This window comes from Panthera pardus, unplaced genomic scaffold, assembly GCF_024362965.1.
Source record: "Panthera pardus isolate Hobbes unplaced genomic scaffold, ASM2436296v1 HiC_scaffold_15, whole genome shotgun sequence".
Lineage (NCBI taxonomy): Eukaryota > Metazoa > Chordata > Mammalia > Carnivora > Felidae > Panthera > Panthera pardus.
The window spans coordinates 37983559-38006673 of NW_026526710.1; the positions used below are offsets into that span (position 1 = coordinate 37983559).

The 23115-nt window shown below is 43.8% G+C and overlaps 1 protein-coding gene across 2 annotated transcripts in view; it reads left to right on the forward strand.

Annotated features, from left to right (window-relative positions):
* Positions 1-1680: 1680 nt before the first annotated feature.
* The window catches only part of COLEC12 (collectin subfamily member 12), a 194998-nt gene continuing 173563 nt past the window's right edge, over positions 1681-23115 (forward strand). For both annotated transcript variants that reach the window (XM_053902482.1, XM_053902483.1), the window contains exons 1-2: positions 1681-1894; positions 20855-20905. In XM_053902482.1, coding sequence (XP_053758457.1) covers positions 1888-1894; positions 20855-20905 — 58 coding nt within the window. In that variant the 5' untranslated portion in view covers positions 1681-1887. The remainder of the gene's footprint in view (positions 1895-20854; positions 20906-23115) is intronic.

Consider the following 23115-nt stretch of genomic DNA (forward strand, 5'->3'; position numbering starts at 1 on the left):
TGTTTTTGGTGTCATAGCTATAATTTATTTTTTTTATTATTATTTTTTTTAACGTTTATTTATTTTTGAGACAGAGAGAGACAGAGCATGAACAGGGGAGGGGCAGAGAGAGAGGGAGACACAGAATCCGAAACAGGCTCCAGGCTCTGAGCTGTCAGCACAGAGCCCAACGCGGGGCTCGAACTCACAGACCGTGAGATCATGACCTGAGCCGAAGTCGGACGCTCAACCGACCAAGCCACCCAGGCGCCCCTAATTTATGTTTTTAAAATAATTTTTTAACTGAAATATTGGAGCCAAAATCCTCTCCATTTTTCAGCTGGGGAAATTATTACACAAAGAAACTGATGGATTTCCTCTATTCCAACATTGGCTAGTAAGTTCTGGGCTGAGAATCCATAATCTGGGTTTCCTTTGGCCACCCTCACTTGCCCAGCAAGATAAGGCGGGTAACATTGGTGAGACCTGGAGCAAGTCCCCAGGGACCCTAACGTTTAATCAACTCCTGAAGTGAAATAAAAAGTGTTGTTGTTTTCTACCTTTTTCTTTGCTAGTCATGTACAAGTTTCCCCACTGGTGTTGACAAAAGAAGGACTCTGGAATGGAGAGTCTAAAATATTTTAGAATGTATTCATTTCTGGGCACTACCTTTTTCTAGAGCAGAATTCCCTGTTTAGAATGAATCAGTGGGTTGTTTACACCGCGTTACCAAATCCTCAGGAGAGGAAATCTGAAAAGCTGTAACCACCGCCCAGGCAGAATTGTATTCCTTTTGCTGTGTTACTGAGTGCATGGTGATTTTTCATTCCATCCTTGTTGAAGAAGTCTCTCTGCACCTCCCTCCCCACAGATCCACTCACCACTGAAACTTTTAAAGCAATAAAGCAACGAATGGGTCTGCTTAGGAGGTTCTAAAAGGGGGGGGGGGGGTGGAACCCCCACTGGGACAACATGATGGGCCACAATGGAGGGAACTTACTAATAAGCCACTCAGTAGCCCAGCATCCCTCAACCTTATCAATTCAGGGGAGGTGGGTAGAAGGGTGACTTTTCTAAACCAAGGGGAGCGTAGAGGATTTTTTGGTCTGTGTCTTTGTGTTCTTGAAGGTCCAAAGTTGTAATCCTGCTCGGAGTTCTGTAGGGAGAGCATCTAATTGTGACTTCGGATTTAGCGACAGCTCTCCCGGGGTGACAGCGCGGTCGCCTGTGCCCGTTCTTCCTTCGGGTGTCCACAAGCGCACCTGGAAACTTGGAACCCCGAAGACGTTCTCATCTCGGTTTGATCTAATCCTGGATGCCCCAGAGACTTTTGGGGAAGGGACATGCTTACTCCGCCACCCCGGTGACACTACTGCTCCCCAACTCTCTTACCCCACTCTCTAGGTACTTTGGGGGTCTAGAAACAAGCCCAGCAGCGGCACTTTTCGCGCACACCAAGGGTGAGCATTTTACCGACTGGAAGACGCCTTCTTCCGACATCGTTCTGCCGCTGGTGTGACGAGAAAAGGGAGATCCGGGGCGAGACACCGCGCGGGGTAGAGGCCGGGCGAGAAAGCAACTGGGCAGGGGCGAGCACGGGCCGAAGGGCGGGGCGGGCGCGGGAGGGCGCGAGGGGGCGTGGGCGCGGCGGCCCGCGCGCCCCGGCGGGCCAGGGGGAGGGGCGCTGGCGGGAGCGGCGCCTCCCGCCCGGGGTGAGCGGCGCGCGCGGCAGCCCCGCGGCACAGAGCGCCGAGCGGGGAACGCGGGCGGGTGGCGGCGAGGAAAGGTTGGAGCGCAGACGGCCGACGCGCGGCGCGGCTGCCATGGACGCGCAGTGACCCGCTGTTTAGTGCGAACTTCCTCGGCTGCGCGGAGCTCCCTGGCTGGCGGTGCGTCTCCTCGGTCACCATGAAAGGTAGGGCGGCGGCGGGCTGCGCTGGGCTCCCGGCCCGCAGGGCGGGCTTCGGGACGCGCGGGAGGGGGCGGAGGTGCAAGCTGCGCGAACTTTCTCCGGGCGGAGGGCCGGAGGAGATGCGGCGCGGGGATCTTGCGTGCACGCGTGGGGCGCTCCTCCACCCCGCAGTTCCGCACGGCAGGAGACACAGAGGTTCGGGTTTGGGGGCGTACAAGTATTCCTCTCCCCATCGTGTCTCTCTGCGAAGTAGTTTGAAGCCCTAAGTCGTTGTTTACAGATTCCAGTTCCCAACTTTTTAATTGAAAAAACATGCCGAGGAGAGTGGAGGCATCCTCATTCCTCCCAGTCCGTTTTCCGCTCTGAGGCGCTCCACACTGTGTTTGGGGGTCCTCTCCGCTCGGCTGGTGCAGTTTCCCCATCCGAGAAGTCGACGTGCTGCCAGCCGGGTGTTTCCTTCGGGACTCGGGATGTTCTCGGTGCGCCCTCCCCACATCTGGCAATGATTAGGTGCCCGCGGAGTTCAGCTGGCTCGGAAAATGCGTTTGGCATCTTTCTCCATCAGACCCACCGATTGGAAAATAGCTGCTCTCGGTTCCGCGTCCCTTCCATGTGCCCGCCTGTGCAGTTGGTGTGCCCACGTGTGCTCAGAGGTGACACAAATCATTCCGTTGATCGTCTCCTGGGCGGTGTCCTCTGCAGGCCGGTTTAGGGGAGTGTCAGATGTTACCGTACCTTTAAGCGGAATCACAAGGATGAGGGCTTTGCAGGGCAACTTTCTATTTATTAGAAACAGTGAGATCCGTCAACAGAATTCTGATTTATATGTGGGATAAATAATTGCAACGGGCATCAAAAGGGAATCATTTCGGGATGGCCTGGCGTGGTGTTTACACAAGACTGGAGTTTCTAGTTTTGTGCTAGGATAACACGGGCCGGGCTTGAGTGAGGGGGCTGGGTGCGAAATGCCATGTGACCGCCGTGACCGAATTTCCAGCCACCAGAGACCACGCGATGCGATCGCTTTGACTTGCCAGGGCTGTGGTCCGAGGGAGGTGTCTGGGAAGCCCCACACGCTTGGAAAGTAACTTTTGCCTCTAGCGTTCTCTGGAAGGAAGTTCTCGCTAAAGTATCCGGAGCGATACCGTTCTACCAATTATCTGTCCTTCCAAGGTGTTAGTTTCCTAGTCAGGAGACTCGAGGAAGGGCAGGGACTGAACTCCAGGTGAAAAGTCACCCTCCCCAGAAGAGAAACGAAAGATATGATACAATTTTCTGGCTAGGGAATTTCAAAACACAGTGGTGTGTGTTTCTTGTTTTTCCACTCAGTTTGTCTTCTCTCATTTACATTTTAGGAAACACACTTTCCTTGGCTAGCACTGATTAAAGGATCCTTCCAGAAAGGAAAGAGTTCACATGGCTAAATGTTACTCTGGGGCTCAGTTACCTTCATTTGAGCCAGAAGTTAATCTTATTGCTGGTCCCTGAGGCCAGTAGTTTTTGAACTCTTGGGAAGATCAGCTCCCATCTGGGCTCCTGAACCCTGAAAATTTTATGCTTTTTGACTGGGTAAATGACCATTACTGCAATTTGGGTATTTTTAAGTGTTAATTCAAATCTGCCAGGGAAGACACACCTGAAAGTCCTAAATGTACATTTGTGAAGTTTACGCTGCATTCTGGACCAGCTTGCAGACCCCCCTGGAGAAGTCTCATTGCTTACCCTCTGTGATCCAGGCACTGTCTGAAGGCCCCACTTACCTTGTGTCCCAGTGGGGGAGGGGGTATAAGGTACTGGTGAATCCCAGGGTAGACTACTTGCTTTGAAGGCCTCTTTTCAAAGGAAATATTCTGTAAGAGATTTGCTTACCAACTATTGCCATATAACTTACATTCATTTGTCTGGTTACTGAGGTGGGGAAAGGAGAGGATGGTAATAATTTTTTAGTATGTACTAAGTGCCAACCCCTGTGCTACACCCTCTACAAGCCCTCTATCAATTAATCCTCAATGGTATGAGGTAGGTATTTTAACTCCTACGTTACAGATGTGGAAACTGAGTCTAGAACTTATAAGAACTGGAGTCCAGGAGTGTGGTAAGCACTAAAGACAAGCTCTGCCAGTTTCCCTGTGTTCCTTGGAAAGGCCTAGGACACCAGGTATGATAACTTCTGGTATAGACTAGAAGAGGGGTAAGTTTCAGACAACTAAGTAGCCGAGTAACCCACAGTAGGTGCAGCAGTCAGGAAGGGGGTGGATCCAAGAAATTGGACACAAGGCTTCTGAAGCCAAGCAGAGAGTGTATTTCTAGCCAAGGAGGAAGGCTGCCTTTACCAAGTAGAATTATTTTGACAATTTGCCATAGGTAACCAATCCAAAGTTTTCCTTGGGTTTGTGATTATGTCTCGTAGTTATTAACTCATTATGCTGAAGAAAGCCAATGTTTCATTAGACTTTAACTTCCCTAAATGATACAGGTCAATGACAAACCTTGCAAATGCTTAAAGTATTAACTTAAAACATTCTTTAGATAAATAGAAAATTAGTAGACTCCTTAGAAGTTACAGAACTTTTTTTTTGCTAAAGCCAAAATTTAGCTCCTGTACGAGTCCAATGCTTTTATAAGGTACCTATTTGACTTTCTAATTCTGATGTTTCAACCTGGGACAGGGTCTATGTAATAAACCTGGCTTTTGGAGTGTAATTCCACATCTGCCATGAGCCACAGCGCCACCTATCTGTTGCATTTGGCAAGTACTTTCTCTGTTTATTTCCTCGATCTCTGGAATCACAAGTACCAAAATAATGACATCATTATATCTTTTCCAGAAGAAAATTACTTGCCTTGTGCTGCAATACTCGAAGTCTTTCAAACTTATTAAAACATGAAGTTGTTTTAATTTATTTCCAGTTTCATTTTCATTTAGCTGTGCTACACCATAAATCTCATGGTTTTGGATAAATAGTCACATTCTTTTTGAAGGAATTTGACTCCTCCAGAGTTAGGTGTGTCATTATTAAATCACGTTTCTAGTTCTGAAAGTTGGGAATATTGGTAATTTTTAATGCAGCAGCACTTGTTGCCTAAGAGATGGCCCAAAACAGCCACTAGCAACTGGGACCACAGTGGTCCAAACCACTGTTCTGATTTAACACAGGAAGGAGGTTGGTGCCATCAAATCATAGTATTCAGCCGCTTATTTTTGTGCGCCTGTATATAAACATTTTTGAAATACTGTTGGCAAGAATACTTAAAAAATGCACTGGTAAGCAATATATGTCTATTGCCAGTTGTTTTTCTGGACTCATGGACTCCTTGCTTTACCACTGTCTCTCTAAGATTTCTTGTCCTTAACTGGGATAAGTAAACAAGCATGTAAGGGCCAGCTGCATTGAAAGCATCATGTTTTCTGAGGGGAAATGGAAACAAAATGAGGCCTTTTCCCCTTCACTGATTTGGAATTGGGGCTGACCTTCCTCTGGAAGGCAAATTTACAATCTAATTATACTTTTGACTTTTCATTAGTTTGGGGATGCTTAACATTCTTAATCTGAGGTTTAATTATTGCTAAGTATAGATCTTTTCTGTGGTTTCCCAAGATTGCTCCTATGTCCCCTCCCCCCTGCTTTTTACCATGCAGTTCATCTACTGACAAGGGTGTGACTGGGACAAGCTGGCAGATGATAGCTTGCAAGCTACAGCATAACCAGGTGTCTAATTTTCTGAATTAACACTTATTAAAATAGTATTTTAAAACAGTTGATGCAGCTGCTGCCAAAGTAAGTTTTCAGATGGGAAAATAGACATTTAAGTTTTGTGATAGAAAAAAAATATATTTTGCCTCAGGTAAACGCGGAATGTGAGTAATCTCTCAGGTGGCAAATCTGACACGTGTCTCCCCATGGTGGGAAGAAGGGGTGGGGTCCTGGGAAAGGAGGCCCAGAGTGGTGGTAGAGCACAGCCTTCTTGCTGGCCGTGTGTACCCATGGTGCTTTGGAGCTTCAGCTGGTGAGTCTGAGTGAAGAGAATCAGGCAGTCAGGGGGAGTGGGGGCTGGACAGCATTCTAGGTCTGGAAGGTAATCATCTGTGAAGAATCTAACCCCACCATGGGGTCAGCTCTACCAGGATGTTTCTGCCCTTTCTATCTTCTGCCATTCTGAAGGCACCGGCTCACTCCCACTCAGCTTCCAGAGTTCCTGTCAATGGCCTGGAGGAAGGAAACAGGGTCATATGTTGGAAGATAAATGGCAGGGACGAGGTTGATCTGTACCAAGGTTTACGCTTGCTAACAACTTCTTAGGTGTGGCTGATGGCCACTTAATATGCCCACTTATTATTTTTCTCTCTAATAATAGCTGACACTTATTGAGCACCTGCCCAGCCGAGTGTCCTTATTTTCTCCATTTTGCAGATAGGAAAAGTTTGGCTCAAAAAGATAGGGTTACTTATCTAAGGGCACCTAGCTGGTCAGTGGGAAAACTGGTATTCAAACTCCGACAGTCTGACTCCAGAATGCACATGACACCTCTTGCTTAGACTCCTTCCTAGCCAAACTCTAATATTCCACTCAATCAACCCATCTTTGTTAAGTACCTACTGTGTGTCACATTCCACTAGATACTAAGTGAGCCACATAAAGTCCTACCATCTGGACTCAGACCTATAATAACCTGGCATCAAAGGTCTGAAGAAATTGATGTGCTCTACAGCCAGCCACTAGAAGAGCCTCGTTAGACAGAAGCTCTTATAAAAGATATATCATATTCCAGAGTCATTGCCATGTGTACAGTTTATCTTCTGGGAGGTTTTGCTTATGACTGATTGAATGAATGTGAGTGGCTCACTGAATCCAGCAACTCTGAAAACAGCCTCTGCACCACAGTTTTGCTGACAGATTTGCCATGAAACAATGGAACATTGTCAGAAGTGTCATATTCAGGAACAGACTGTAACCATCAGTAGATGATCAGTTATAAGAAAAATACATAAAAATAAAATAGTAGTAGTGGTAGTAAATAAACATTATGAGCAACGGATAGGGAAATAGGGACATTCTTCATAGAAAGTATTTCATTCTTTACTGCTGACACCGCTGTTTCTAACCATAGCAACAAAGCTTGAGGGAGGTAACTTTTCAATCAGTGATTTGATTTCTGTTTAAGTGAGTGATATTTGAAGAGCCCAAACCAATACAGTGCCTTGAAAAGATCCTGCTGATTGCTTAAGGGTCCTTTGTAATTATATGGCAGTGAAAACCAGCGTAAACAGAAATAAGTGATATCAAATTAAGATGCCAAAGAGCTAATCCCTGAATTTATCATGAATATTCAGTTAATACTCTTTAGAACATAAAGGAAGTGTGTTTTTCAGCATGGGAGAAGTTTCAAAAATTAAGTAAATTTATTGGACTTTGATATATTAAATATGACTCTTTTACATTTCCTTGAATGAATGGTTTGGGACTATAACTCAGTATCACATGAGGTCATATTCACTAGACTGAGATTGGATATTTGACATTCTGCCTGACTTGTGCTTGGCTTTTGTGGAAGCAGTTGCACTTCTTTAGGCCTAAGTCACTTCCTTGTGACCTAGAAATGTTAAGAAACCGATATTTATGTTACAACATATTATTCACAGGCAAAATAGTTCAACTTTATACTTGATAACGCATACTTTAAAATATAACCATTTCATAAAATGTAATTATACATAGTGACCCCAGGAGTTGAGCCTGATAATTTTAGTGTGGTGGCAAGGGGTGTGGACTCTGAAACCAGAGGGACCTGGTAACCACATGAAAATTACCTAACCTCCCCTGGTTAGGAACACAGTCCCTGGTTTCCTTCTCTGTCAAGTGGGGGATAGTAATGGCATCTACCCAATGCCATTCTTATTTGTTCGTTGTGTGGAGGATTAAATAGGTTGGTATGGATTGTTTAGAATAGTGTCTAGCACTTAATGAAAACTCAAGACATTTTAGTTATTGTTATACTGTGTAATTGTTAACCTGCTGCCTCCTCCAGGCAGTAATAGAATTGCCAGTTATGAACCATTTAAGTTAATCAAGTGAAACAATGTATACCATGAAGAAAAAATTTCAGTTCTGAGAGAAAAGTAATTTTCAAATTACAGATGTGTTAAAGCTGACCTCAGAGACTGGAGGGAGCTGTGCTCTCTATAGGAACAGTGCTCACATTGGTCTATCTTTAGCTGTTGTCTCTAGTGTTATCGTCATCATTGTATTATATAAAAACCAGCCATACTGAAAATGCAGGGACCGTGTTTATAGTGAGTTTGTAAACTATAGTAAAATCATACAATTTTCTCATTTGTGGTAGTGGTAGAAAATTGATTAAATATTTGTAAATACATTTAATTTGCCTAAGAGCATGCAATTTCCATGCCTACTAATAATGCCTACTAATAATGACATACTGTTTTTAAAGATATGTATCTCAAATCCAGTGTCCAGATTTATCCAGTAAAAATATGACATCAAAGAATCAAAACATAAAACAAATTCGTCTCTAAGGAAGCATTAGGACAGAGGCATATATATATATATATATATATATATATATATACACACACTGTATGAGATCATGTCTATTTCACTGGTAGTGTTGATTTCCTACTGATTTGTCATATTTGTATTTTATTATTTATGATTGGGCCACCAAATCTTAACTAGCTTTCACTTACTCTTTATTTAATATATTATTTAAATATGTTCAAATATTCTTTATATCAAATATATTCAAATATTCATTTAGTATATGATTGAGATCTATTCAAATATTTAGTACATTATATAGTATATTATTTACATTATTTAGTATATTATACAGCTCCTGTCCCCAAAGAACTTGCAGTCTGGTGGGCAGAGCAAGGCTTAGGCACAAACAATTGGCATCTAAGGAAAAGGTGAAATGGGGCCTATGTGAAGTTCAGATAAATGTTGTTGGAGGACAGGAGGAGAGGGCAACCTGGCTGAAAACAGGGATAATTTCATTTGGAGGGATGATGCAAGCTGATTCATTACCTTGAATTATATTTCGTATTTCAGATTGTATTATTCTAATTGTAATTGAAGAGGGAAATGGTACATCCAGGCCCCGCAAAACCTTGAAGTGAGGCATTTCACTGTAGGAGGTGAGAGAAGATCACAGTTTTCTCAAACTTTGTCTCCTGAGCTCAATGTTGGTCCATTATTTGTAATTAATTATAGTATATCACTTTGGCATAATTGTCTGGATAACCTAAACAGAAAGTTAAGTGATTTCAAAACAAAACAGATGTATCAGTTGTTTATTTATTATTTGGGAGGGGGCTAGTTAACAAAGACCACTTATTTTTTGCATGCCTCCAGAGAATTGGACAGCATTAGTTTTCCTTGACAACTGACCCATGTATTTGAGGCCGTTTCAGAGCCCTTAGAAAATTTGAGGCAGTGATTCGTCTGCTCTGGACTTTCTTATTATTAACCTGACAATGTGATTGGATGAGGAGGTCCATCATAAAACAAAGAGAGGCATGTCCTCTGCCCTATAATTAGCCATGAATGGTAGATGTGGGGATCAAGGTTTTGAGTGTCATATTTGTTTCTTACTTTTTAAGTTGTTAAAGTTGGCTCCCAGGGGAAATCTGGTTTAGCCTACACTCCCAATTTAGGGGTAAAAGTAACAAAAAAAAAATCACCTCAATTTTGTTGGAATATAAAGGAATGAAAAAGGTATGGTATCTCTCTTTACCCTAAAAGCAAGTATTTGCTGTTTTTATAAGAATCAGAACCATAAGTTGTACCACAAATTAGGGTCATTTTATGTCTGTAATATTGACTTAAAAAAAAAAACAACAAACTTATACTATTGAACCAAAAAGTGATCCTTTTGTTATAAAACATAAAATTGGGAAAGCAGCTGAATAATTGAAATAAATCTTCTGTAATATTTGGAGTAATCTACAAGTATTTAAATTGCTACAAATTCCTTTATCCATTTGGAGTATGGTAGTGGGGAGGCCTGGAAGGCAGATCTAATTACCCCATCAAAATTATGCTGAACCTCAGTATTATATTGCACTGCACTGAGCTCATTCACTTGCAGAATACTTAACAACTATGGCCCAGAAATGCCAATGGGCAAACCAAACTATACAAGGGCCATGTTAGGTTTTATATTTATAAAGCTATGAAGCCAGGGCAGATAGTACTAGTACGGCTCTTAAGGTTAAATCAAGGTTAAAGAATGTCTGCCTTTGGGGCGCCTGGGTGGCTCAGTTGGTTAACCATCTGACTTCGGCTCAGGTCATTGATCTCACGGCTAGTGAGTTCAAGCCCTGAGTCAGGCTCTGTGCTGACAGCTCAGAGCCTGGAGCCTGCTTCAGATTCTGTGTCTCCCTCTCTCTGCCCCTCCCCTGCTCACACTCTGTCTCTCTCAAAAATAAAAAGAATGTCTGTCTTCAGTTTTTACAGCCCAAATTTGTTAAGGTAAATCTTCTTCAATATCAGATAGATACTTCAGTGCCAGTTAGCTAGGGTCCAAATTGAACCCACCCCACATAATACTCTTGCTAATCAAACTTCCCTGCTGTTGACCTCCCCCAAATGCTCACTTCAGACTGGAGCTTTGAGTCTTTTGAAACTTGAGCACTAAAGTAGTCCCTACCTGGGGCACCTGGGTGGCTCAGTTGGCTTAGCATCTGACTCTTGATTTTGGCTCAGGTTGAGCCCCAACATCAAGCCCCATGTTGGGCTTCTCACTGAGCCTGCTTGAGATCCTCTCCCTTTCTATTTCTCTTTCTCTCTCTCCCTTCCTCTACCCATCCTCCCTGCTCAGGTGTGTTCTCTCTCTCTCTCTCTCCCTCTCTCTCAAACATAAAAAATAAAAAAATAAGTGGTCCCTATCCAAACCTAAAGCTATCTTGTATTTCATGAACATTCAAGTTTTGTGATATTTATTTTTGTCCTTAAAGCAGAGTACCGCTGTTACCACCTCTGTCCTCTTACTTAGAAAGACCCCTCATGTTTATTAAGCATTAAGTATGTGTTGGGTGTTTCCCACATATCAATTCCTGTTTGTCTCCCAACAATAAGTGAGATAGGAATTATTGGTCCCATCTTATGGGAGAATGAGAGGCAGCGTTGAGTTTATGTTGCCAGACGAGGTGGAGCCAGTGTTCAAACCCAGGTCTTCTAATTCCAGAGCCCAAGCTTTGGCTGGCTCAGCCTGGCTTTAGGAGCAAAGTCCCCCAGAACAGCACAGTGGTGTCCAAAGAGATGCCCAAAATATTTAGTAACCCAGGTGACATTCTGTGGAGGCCACAGTTCTGCAGTGCCATGAAGGTGCCTCCACGCAGCAGTGGCCAGTGGAGGGCCACTGTAGACTCAGGGGTCCAGATGACACTGGGTATTTGGCTCCAGGGATGCAGGGGCATTTTTTCCTCTCCTCACCACCCAGACCTGCTATGATAGGTAGTGGTGGTGGGAACCCACAGGAACAGCTTGCAGGAATGCTCACGGCAGGCAGCGTATGTTCACCAGCTGGTTTGGAAGCATGGAAACATTCTAACAGCTGGTAGGACTGTGCTGTTCTGTTCTAACAGTGATGGCTGTACAAGAGCTGGGACTGCATCGAGGTAGAAACAGCATAGAGTAGCCGATGGATACGCACATGCGGACAGCATCACTGAGCCTAGCCTCTGTCCACGGTCCTTCAGCCTGGCTCCTAAGGAAGTCTGAACTTGCTCTGTTCAGTTTGGCATTTGTCAGAACATACTTTGTGCCAGGGATTTAAGGCTCTAAGTCTAAACTTCTTATTCTGTTGCTTCAGGTTGAACTCTTCACACTGGCTCTTTGGAACAGGGTGGACTTTGGACCTTTTTCTGGTCATCAGCACTTTCATTTTTGTCTACCTGACTTTTATCTTGCACCCACATTCCTTTGTTTTGTTGGCTTTATTTTTTTTTTAAATCAAAGTTAGAGATGTATATGGTTTGAAGAGTCAAAAAACATTTATTATGAATGAGATTTATTATGAAAAACAGCAGTTTCCTGCCGGCCCACCTTCATATCATCATTTTCCAGTCCCCAGAGGGAATCTCTTGAGAACATTTTTAACATTTTCTCTTGGCATTTACTTTTCTTGTGGTTATCCTCTGATGCCTAACAAACCATCCCCAAACCCTGTAGCGTAAAACAACAGCTGTGTATTTGTTCAGGATTCTGTAGTTCGGCTCGGCTTCTGCTTCCTGGGGTGTTGACCATGCTGGTCAGCCGCACCCCCAGGGCCGGGCATCAGCAGGGTGGCTGGAATGGCTTCTTCCCCTTCGTCATCTCTTGCTCTCCCACAGATCTTCTCTCCCAGGGGGGCCTCCAGTCCAGCACGGTCGTGGGACATTTCACATGGCAGCTAGTTGCCAAAGGGTGAAAACAGAAGCTGAAAGGCATCTGGGGCCCAGTTCCTGAGGTCACCCACTGCCACTTCTGGCAAATTCCATCAGCCAAAGCAAGTCACAGGGCTCTCCCAGATTCAAGAGAGTGGAAATGGGCTTGCACGTGGAGGGATGGAAAGAATTGTTGGTAGTCCTTTATGCGGATGATCTGTCACAACCCCTTGTCTTTAAGTGAAATGCTTGTGGTCTTCTCCTCCTCCTTATTATTATTAGTACTACAGCAGTACTAGTTAGCAATTAGTTAGCAATTAGTACTCATTGCTAATTGGGATTTAGGCATATATATTGACTCCCCTTTATAGCAGATAAGGTTTAGTTCTTTCACCCTTCATTTCCACCTAACAACCCTCATGGATGCCGTCTGTTGCCCTCCATCATCCCAAAATAGTTACATCACAATCTTGATTAAATCAGCATTCAGTGTTCATATTACTATACTTATATAAATGCTATTCACAGCTGACTCATATTTCCTTCATGCATAACTTCTCTCCTCTGGAGTTAACAATTCTCTTGTTTTATTTGCTTAGCTTCCTGTGTGTGTGTGTGTGTGTGTGTGTATATCATCATTCATCCCCAGAGTCTCTTCCACTTTTCTGAATCTCTACACATGTGTTCACCTATAGTAGATATTCTCTCATTTCCATATTTTTGAAGAAATCTCCCCTGGAGCTTTCTGACCTACTCAGGGTTAGGGTTAGATTAGGGTATATGCATGTGTGCGTGCACACGGATACACACACACACGTGTTTTTCTAGCTTTGTTATTTTAGTGGAATGCATTCTCTAATGTCTTGAAGAAAGTGTTCATGAGAAGTACATTTTTGGGGACTGTGTAGGTCTGAAGACATCTTTGTATTACCTACTCATTCACTGGAGAGATTTCTGTGTAGGAAATAATTTAGCCTTAGAATTTTTGAGGGCACTGATCTATTTTCTTTTAGTTTTGCTATTAAGAAGTGTGAGTGTGAGGTCTTCCTTTCCTTTCCTTTCCTTTCCTTTCCTTTCCTTTCCTTTCCTTTCCTTTCCTTTCCTCCCCCTCCTCCTCCCCTTCCCCTTCCCCTTCCCCTTCCCCTTCCCCTTCCCCTTCCCCTTCCTTTGTAAGCTTTTAAGTTTTCCTGTCTGGAAGTTTTTACGATTTTCTTTTTGTCCTCACTGTTCCGAAATTTTACAGTGATGTGCTTTGGAGTGGATCTCTTTTCTTTGTGCTGGGAGGAAACTGGCCCTTTCACTCTGGAGACTCATCCTTCACTGCTGAAAAATGTTGTTTAGTTCTTCCTCTGATAATTATCTACCCCTGTTCTTTTACCTAAAACACTTGCTATTTGAATTTAAATATTGGATCCACTGAATTGATTTTTTTTTTTTTTTTTTTTGGCTTTGCTCTTTTCTATTTATTTGTTTCCCTTCCTTCCCAACCTCTGGAATATTTCAGCTGTATTTTCCAACTCTTCTATTAAATTTTTGCTTTTGTGATCATACTTTTAAAAAAATGTTTATTTATTCATTTATTTATTTATTTATTTAGAGAGAGAGAGAGCGTATGAGCAGGGGAGGGGCAGAGAGAGAGGGGGAGAGAGAGAATCCCAATCGGGCTCAGTGTAGTCAGTACAGAGTCTGATATGGGGCTCAATCTCATGAACCAGGAGATCATGACCTGAGCCAGAATCAAGAGTCAGACACTTAACCAACTGAGCCACCCAGGTGCCCCTTTATGATCATACTTTTAATTTCCAAGAGCTTTTTCTTTTTCTCTTTCTCTTATGGTTCTTTTTTTAAATTATGCCATCCTGTTCTAATTTTATGGATATGTTATCTTCTCTTATCTCTCTAAGGATATTGGTAGAAATTTTTTATGAAATTTTTTTCGTCTCATATGTCTTTCCTCCAAATTTCTTTATCTGGTTTCCTTTTTTTTTTTTTTTTAATATTTATTTATTTTGAGAGAGAAAGAATGCATGTGCATGAGCAGGGGAGGGACAGAGAAAGGGAGAGAGAGAGAATCCCAAGCAGGCTTCGTGCTGTCAGTGCAGAGCCCGACGTGGGGCTCGAACTCACGAACCACGAGATCATGACCCTAGCTGAAATCGGACACTTAACCAACTGAGCCACCCAGGCACCCCTATCTGGTTTCTTTATGTTCATATTTATTTTTTTCATATTAGAGGCTGTGTCAGATGTCTGGGTCTTATCAGTAGGAACAGACTATGGTAAAGGTTGATTAGAACCTCTTTGTTTTGGTGGGTTTTGTGAACTGTGACTGTCACTCTAGGCTGAACTGGCTGAGCTGTTCCACTGGGGACCACCCAGAATCAGAATCATTCGTTTATTTTTCTCTTAACTGGTCAGATTTCCCAGGAAAAGCCTTCCAGTCTTTGACCTAGAGGGCACAGTCTGGCTGACTGGGAGAGGAGGACCACGTGTCTGGACATTCAGTGTGCAAACGTTCACCTTTTCTCTGAGTCCCTTGCAGTCCCCTCATCTCAGCTGTTCCTGGTGTCTTCTAGGCAAGATACCTTTTGTTTCTGACGTCTCTGAAAAATAAACTTAGGTCTTCTGCTATAGTCAGGGAGGGACAGTCACTTCCCTTGGCAGGGGACTTGGGAAGTCCAGCTGCTCCCCATCCACCCCCCCCCCCCCCGCTGCCCCACGTACTACACAAACCATTTAAAGTGTTCAAGTCAGTGGGTTTTTTTGGATTTTTTTTTTTGTTTTATGTATTCACAGGTTTTGCAACCATCATTACAATCAATTTTAGAACACTTTTGTCACCCAAGAAAGAAACCCCATACCCATTAGCTATCATTCCCCATTTTCCCCTAAAACTTCTAGCCATAGGCAACCTTTAATCTGCTTTCCAGCTCTGAATTTGTTTAACGTAGACATTTCATTTCATATACATGGAGTTGTACAACATGCAGTCTTTCGTGACTGGTTTCTGTCACTTAGCATGATGTGTTCAGGGTCCCTTCATATTGTAACACATGCCAGCGCATCATTCCTTTTTAGGGCTGAATAATACTCTATTGTGTGGCTCTACCCTAATTTCTCCGTTCATCATTTTGTGCACATTCAGGGTGTTTCCACTTTTTCCTGTTATGACTAATACTGCTACAAACATTTGCGTACAAGTTTTTGTGTGGACATGTGTTGTCATTTCTCTTGGATGTACGCCTAGAAGTGAAATGGCCTAACCCTTAGAAGAAGTGCCAGACCATTTTCCAAAGTGGCTATACCATTTTACGTGTCCACTGGTAGCATATGAGAGTTCTGATTTCTGCACATCCTTGCCAACATTTGCCATTTGTCTTTTTGGTTATAGGCAACTGCTTCTTAAATATATGTTCATCCAGTCCTCCTATTTTAGCCTTACGTTGGTTCTCCCTCAAGAGTGACCTGTGTCCCAAATTCCTCAGCCTTTTCAGCATTCTGTGGTATAAAGACTGCACCTTAGCTTTTCTGCTGCTAGCACAGGGTTCAGTTTCTTGGGACTGTGGTGTCCTCATGGTGTGGAACTCGAGCCCCCCTCCCCCCACTGCTGCCAGATTCTGGGTCTTAGTCTTGGTCTGACTCCTCACAAGTGGTGAGACCTGGGGTCAAGTTGTGTAACTCCTCTGAGCCTTAGTTTTCTCATCTGTAAAACATAGAAACATAATGTGTAGGAAGTATCTGACATATGGAAGATATTAACTAAGTATTAGTTCTCTTATCTTCCCCAAATGTGGTGAATATTTAAAAAGAGGAAGATTTAATCTCTTTTCTTTAGGAATTCATCAACTGGTAGTAGAGATATACACATATATAACTCTAATCCGCTGAGTTTCAACAACTATTGAGTATCTATAAGGTGCCATAAATGTGCTGGTTGCTGAGGGTACATACAATGCAACAAGTTTCCTGTTTTCAAATGGCTTTCTATCTGGTGGCGTGAAAACCAGCAACTGGAACATGGGATAGACGGAGGAAAGTGCTGTCGCACTGACCTAACGGGAGTGTAGGTAAAGGAGAGGTATATTCTAACTGTAGGGTGTCACACACTTGGTCCTTAAGTTGATTGGAACATCTTCACTTGAACCCATGGTACCCTGAAATAGCAAGACTCAAAGCTGTCAATCATCAACAGAATTCTCTTCAGTGTTCTCTATCATGAAACCTCTGATGAGTGTGGCTCTGTGCCAGATATCAAGGAAAGTAAAGAAAACAAATAAAAATCACTTTTTGAAACAGGCAAACTGAAGACCGGGTAGCCCATAGGTATTAAAACAAAAATGCGGAAATACAGCTGTGGAAGCCTAAAAGCATGTGCCTATAGATATAAGTCTCACATTGTTTTAAACTTGTTTTGTTATTTTGTTATGTTAAGGTTATGTCCTCTCTGCAGACAAACTGCTGTGACAAGCAGGGATCAGGTTAGGGCCACGCCAGAACTTAGAGGCCTTTCATCTTAGCCAAATCCTTGCTTGCATAGGGGTGCAACAGATGTGTGGCTTAGGTGGTGTCAGAGACAGATTCTGGAAAGTGGCAAGTTGCTGAGGTGACTGGATATTCTCTAGGGAGAATATCCTTATTTAAGAACACCACTTTTGGGGGCCCTCGGTACTGTAAAGATAGTCTACGATGTACTTCCCTTGGGTCTACAGAGCGTGAGGAAAAGTTTTGAGAATAGAATGCAACGTTGCACATCATGTCAGGCTTATTTATCTTCCTCAAACCTGTCTGTCTGCCACTGTGGGCTGAATTGTAGTCTTTTCCCCTCTAAAATCTTCAGGAATTGCTTTCTCTTTCTGTCTCTCAAAATAAATTAAAAAAAAAAAAAAAAAAAAAGAGGGGTGCCTGGGCGGCTCAGTGGATTAAGCATCTGACTCTTGATTTTGGCTCAGGTCATGGTCTCAAGGTTCGTGGGATAGAGCTCCTGTCAGGCTCTGTGCTGACAGCATGGAGCCTGCTTGGGATTCTTTCTCTTTCTCTCTCTCTCTCTCTCTCCGCCCCTCCTTCCCCCCCACTCTGCCCCTCCCCAGCTCATGCTCTCTCTCTCTTTCTCTCAAAATAAATAAACTTAAAAAATAAAGCATTTAGGCATTAAGAACACTTGACCTTGTCCTCTCTCCTGGGGCTCGTGTAGCCTGATGTGGGTTGCCCACGCAGCCACAGAGCCATCAGCCCTGGCCTTTTTCTCTTTTTCCCTTTTTCCATCCCCTAAATGCCTGGCTCTACCACTAGCTTGAATGGGCTGTTTGTTGGCTGCACAGCTGGGGAAACATGGCAGAGGGCTCTGGGGGCCAGCCAGCTATGCAAATGAACAACAGATAAGTGTTACCTGACTGACTTCACCTGGCTTTTAAGGATACAAGAAGAGGATTCTAAGATCAATTGTTGAAAACACGAGTAAAACAAAGTTAAGTTCTTTTTCCTCTTTCATAAGGGTTCAAAAACCCTTGTGAATCGCCAAGAAAGGAACATACTATACAGTGTTTCCAAAATTCTTTTTTCCTCCAAAGAAAAAACGTTGAGAAGTCTCATTTAAGATGCCTCTCTATGAGACCTTCTCTGATCATCCACATGAGATGTGATCTATGGTACTTGACGTGTACCCCTTAGGGCTCATGATTTTCTGTCTAGTTGTAGAGTTGGATGAGATAGTTGTTTGTATTCTTTTAGTAGCCGCTATAAGAAGTCCTGATCCTTTTGGAATGAGGCTTAAGACAAGAAGGAGGAGATCCTCCTTGAGCCCTATTAGGGGTCACCTGGAAGGCCTTTGTTTTCTCGAACTCCTAATAGGTTTGAGTATGTTAATTTGGAGACAGAGCTGAACTGTTTTAGTAACAAAAATATGAGACATTTGAAGTTCCCAGGGAAATTTCAGGAAGGAGACAAGAGTTAGTCAGACTAAATGCTGCATGGGAAAAAGATCAGAGAGGAAAAAGAAAACAAACAAACAAACTAATGGTAGGCTTGCTGAAAAGAAGCTTTGGGAGGAGAACAGAAATGTCTTAACGGGAAATTGTAAGCTGTTTGCTATCAGAGGTACAGCATAAACCGCTCTTTTGTTTCCACTGTGTGATCCTCAGTGATGCCTCCTTGCTTCACAAAGTCTGAGGAGTCTGTGAGTAGACTCCTCAGACGTGGCCTGGTGGAGGAGGGGCTGGAACTGGCAGGGGAAGCTGACATCTAGGTGACACCATTACCTGTCTTCATGCCTCATCAACCCCATTAGGCTATAAGCATATGTTTATTGAGTGAATAAATAAGTAAATGAATTAATGGATTTATTTATCTGCAGAAGCAGTAGATAAGGATTTCTCTTTAACTGAGACTAGACCAATCCTTTCAGCCGTTAATATGATAGGATTACTTAGTAAAGCTGGCCCAGAGGAGCTTAATAGGTATTTGTGAAACTAACCAGTCACCGAGTGACTGAGAAAGGTGCTGTTCTCTTGGTTGTAAGCATGTTCTTCCATGTAGAAAGAACTAAAGCTTTAATCTTTTTTTAAAACAAATTTTAATGTTTATTTTTGAGAGAGAGAAGGAGAGAGATTGTGAGCAGGGGAGGGGCAGAGAGAGAGGGAGACATAGAATCTAAAGCAGGCTCCAGGCTCCAAGCTGTCAGCACAGAGCCCAATGCAGGGCTCGAACCCGTGAACCATGAGATCTTGACCTGAGCCAAAGTTGGATGCTTAACCAACTGAGCCACGCAGGCACCGCTAAAGCTTCAATCTTTGACATAAGAAGACTGCTTTAATTATGAAGATCTGGCCTTCTGCATTCCAAGCAAGATTTCTTCCCTGTTCTCTGAATAAGGAAACAATGGTAAAATACAGATACACACTTCTCCATTCTCTGCTGGAAGTAATTGCTCTCTCACTGGTGTTTTCATAGCACTTCACAACAAACTAGTGCTCTGAGGCCACCACATTGTATTACAGATACCATGCCTCTTGGGTTTTTCTATAACAGTTCAAGGTTCAAATACATCCAGGTCCTGCATTCCATTTGGGGCCTGAAAAAAATGATCTCAGAGGCTTTGTTTTCCCCCTCCTTGACTCTCTTTCTTGAAAACTTGTCAGCTTCTTCAGGGAAGGGACTATGTTCACTCATTTCTGAAGCCCCACTGCCTGGCAATCTCTGGTCCACAGTAAGTGCCAAATAAATGCTTTTGAACTGAACTGCATAATGGAGATTACTGAATGCTGGTGCAATAATGGTGACCAGCTCAAGAATAATTGGTTAGGGCTCCCTGGAAAGGCCTCATCTTGACACTTTACTTGTTGTCAGAAGTATCCTTTAAGTGCACAAGAAACTAGACCCACACCTGGCAGAACTGTAACATAGGTTCTTTGTCAGTGTGATAAGGAATCACATCACATCTGTCTTGGGGGTCTGGATTTAGATCTTTTGGTAGAAAGCTTGGCTGACCTATCTCTTTTGTTCCAGAGGGGCCCTACATTTAGGAATTTCCATAGCAAGTCTGTCTTTTGAAATGTATTTACTGGGAAACCATCTGTTGGTCCTGGTTATCCAATGGAAAGGGAGTGGGAAGGGTTTGTTTGTCACTGCAGGAGCCATGCTGGGCTCCTGAGATGTCACATTTAGTGAAACACAGGACCCCAGAGCCTGGCATCTGAGAGGAAGGGCTTAAGACTCAGTTATGTGATGATAACATAACCCTTTGGACAGCTGGTTATTCAGTCATCATTCAACAAAATTCATTTAGCCCCTGCTTTGTGGCATGCACCATTCTAGGCATAGGGGATTCGTTCGTGAAACAAAACAGAAAAAGTTTCTGCTCACAGGATGCAAGATGACACACACACACACGTAAATGAGGAGGATATCAGAGAGTAATATTAAAGTAGGGTGGTGTGACAGGGAGTGTCTGGGTTGTGGTCTGGAAAGGCATCTCAAAGGTGTCACTCTTCAGCTGAGACCTGGATTAGAAGGAGTCTCATCAAGAACAGAAGAAAGAGCATTCCAGCCAGAGGGAACAGCCAGTGCAGGAACCCCATAGCTTTTCTTAGAAAGTGTGGCATGTTTTCTGGGAGCAGAAGGACACATGTTGTGGGCAAAGGGGAGGGTGGAGCAGGTGGGGGAGGGTGGAGAAGATGGGGGAGGGTGGAGCTGGTGGGGGAGGGTGGAGCAGGTGGGGGAGGGTGGAGCTGGTGGGGGAGGGTGGAGCAGATAGCTTTTCTTAGAAAGTGTGGCATGTTTTCCGGGAGCAGAAGGACACGTGTTGTGGGCAAAGGGGAGGGTGGAGCAGGTGGGGGAGGGTGGAGAAGATGGGGGAGGGTAGAGCTGGTGGGGGAGGGTGGAGAGGTGGGGGAGGGTGGAGAGGTGGGGGAGGGTGGAGCTGGTGGGGGAGGGTGGAGAGGTGGGGGAAGGTGGAGCTGGTGGGGGAGGGTGGAGAGGTGGGGGAGGGTGGAGCTGGTGGGGTCCCAGCAGCTGCATTCCAGGTTGGCCCTGTGCATCTGGGCCTCGCCAGGGTTAACAGTGTGCCTTTGCTTTTCCTGCAGACGACTTTGCAGAGGAGGAGGAGGTGCAGTCCTTCGGTTACAAGCGGTTTGGTGAGTGCTGACCAAGCTCTTCTTCTCTGTGCTTGATACGAGATACGGTGATAGTGCCATTGCTGGACCTTTAACACACATGGATGTGTGTGGTTCCGAGGCCCAGGTTTGACTGGAAGTTGAGTTTCCCTGTAACAGGTGGACGATTTCTCCTAACACGGAGGGTAATGGTAATGGAGCAGAAGCCGTGCCCAGGCACGGGAAGTGATGGGATGCTCACAGGGTTCGCTGAATATAAACCAGTCGGCTTAATAGGCAAAACTTGATGAGAAAGGTAAATCTGTGACAGGACAGGAGCAAAAATACACATGATTTCTCTATGTTGATATTGAGAAAACATCTCTGCCTCTTTTCCTCAGGGCTTCTTTTTCATAACGTAGTGTATAGTGAGAAGGCGGCTTTCTCCAGGCACCCAGCCAGACACAGGTGCCCTGTGGTGGCTGGATAGCAGCCCCCAGGGGTATCCACATCCTGATACCTGGAACTTGAATGTTACCTTGTCTGGCAAAAGTTGCTTTGCAGATGTGATTAAGTTAAAGATCTTGAGATGGGGAGATTATCCCAGGTTATCTAGGTGGGCTCTAAATGCAGTCAAAGTGTCCTTATGAGAAGGAGGGAGAGGGATATTTGACGACTGACAGGGGAAGGTGGTGTGCTCTGAAGGTGGAGGAAGGGGCCACGAGCCAAGGAATACAGGTGGTCACTAGGAGCTGAAAAAGGCAAGGAAATGGATTTTCTGGTCAGAGCCTCTGGAGGGAGCAGGGCTCTGCCAACATCTTGATTCCAGCCAACTGGAGTGGATTTCACACTTCTGGCCTCTCAAACTGTGAGAGAGGAGATTTGTGTTGTTTTAAGCCACCACGTTTGTGGAAATCTATTACAGCAGCCGTAGGGAACCAAAACACGCTCCTCTGCCTCCCAGACTGCCGCACACCGTGCTCGTCTCTCTTTGACCATGCTTCTCGTGCTCTGCAATTTGGTTTTGAACTGGCAGTGAACATTTAAAGTTCTGAAGACTGTTCAGAGGAGCTGGGGTTTTTCTGTCCAGGGTGTTTCTGTGCCTTGGCAAGAGGAAATGAAGAAGGATAGAGGAGAAAATAATGAGTGTGTGTGCATGTGTGTGTGCATGTGTGTGTGTGTGTGTGTGTTGGTGGGGCAGGGAGAATGGGAGAGAGAGAATGTGAAAGAGAATGAATCTACTTCCTGTTGACTAAAAAAAAAAAAAAAAAAAAAGTCTCCTGGCTGGATTTTGACTAAAGTTAACGGTCCCCAGCTGCTCTGGCTCCCTCATTGCTTTACATTTTTCCTTCTGGATATACACTTCTACATTTCTTTCTGTGAAAAAGTAGGGCTTTACGATGGGAATGCACTGGCATCAAGCCGATGGCCACTCCATTCGTACACTGGCAGGGATGCTCAGTACTTTCTCCCCTCCTCCACGCTGCTGTTCTTTGCACATTCCATGTTTCGGGATTGGTGCCCTGCGTTGTTCTGCACTGCCATGGTGGGTTCACTGAAGGTGGTAGCAGGAGCAAAGATGAACCCAGGAATTATAAAGGAAAGAAAAACAAAACAAAAATGGAAAGGTAGAAATAAAGAGGAATATCAAACTTGTAAAAATAAGGCAAAATCAATGTTGACCTGCCTGTTTTGGAAATCAGTAGATTTCAGATCTTTCTTTGGACATTAGTAGAAATAAGAAGAGCCATGAGAAAATGTTTCCTTTAAAAAGAGTGACCTTGAGAGAAATTTTTTAAAAATTTCATGACTATGTAACTAGCTATGTAACTAGCTAGATGGATGGGGATTTGGTGAAAAACACGCAAAAATGATAAGTTGCTGAAATATTTAATTTGTGGTGGTTAAATTATGTGTGGAAATCATAGACTGATGACTCAGAGGAGGCATGATAAAAACTTACCAATATTGGTGATCGTGAGCAGAGAGGCGTGGCAAGAGTGTTAGCAAGTGGTCCGAGTGGGGTAACATATAGGGTCTGTTGTGATTTATGCAAATCACAACTTGAATTTAGACCACACATGAACCAGGGATTTGTTATTCACAGGGCAAAGGGGCCACTCACTGTTCTAACAATTGTTATTTGGTGGCTTGTTTCCAAAGTTATTTGTATACAGTTATTCAGAAACATTTGCTACATGAAATAGTAGCAGTTTACATAATATTTTGCTTTTTTAAATTCAGTACAAAAT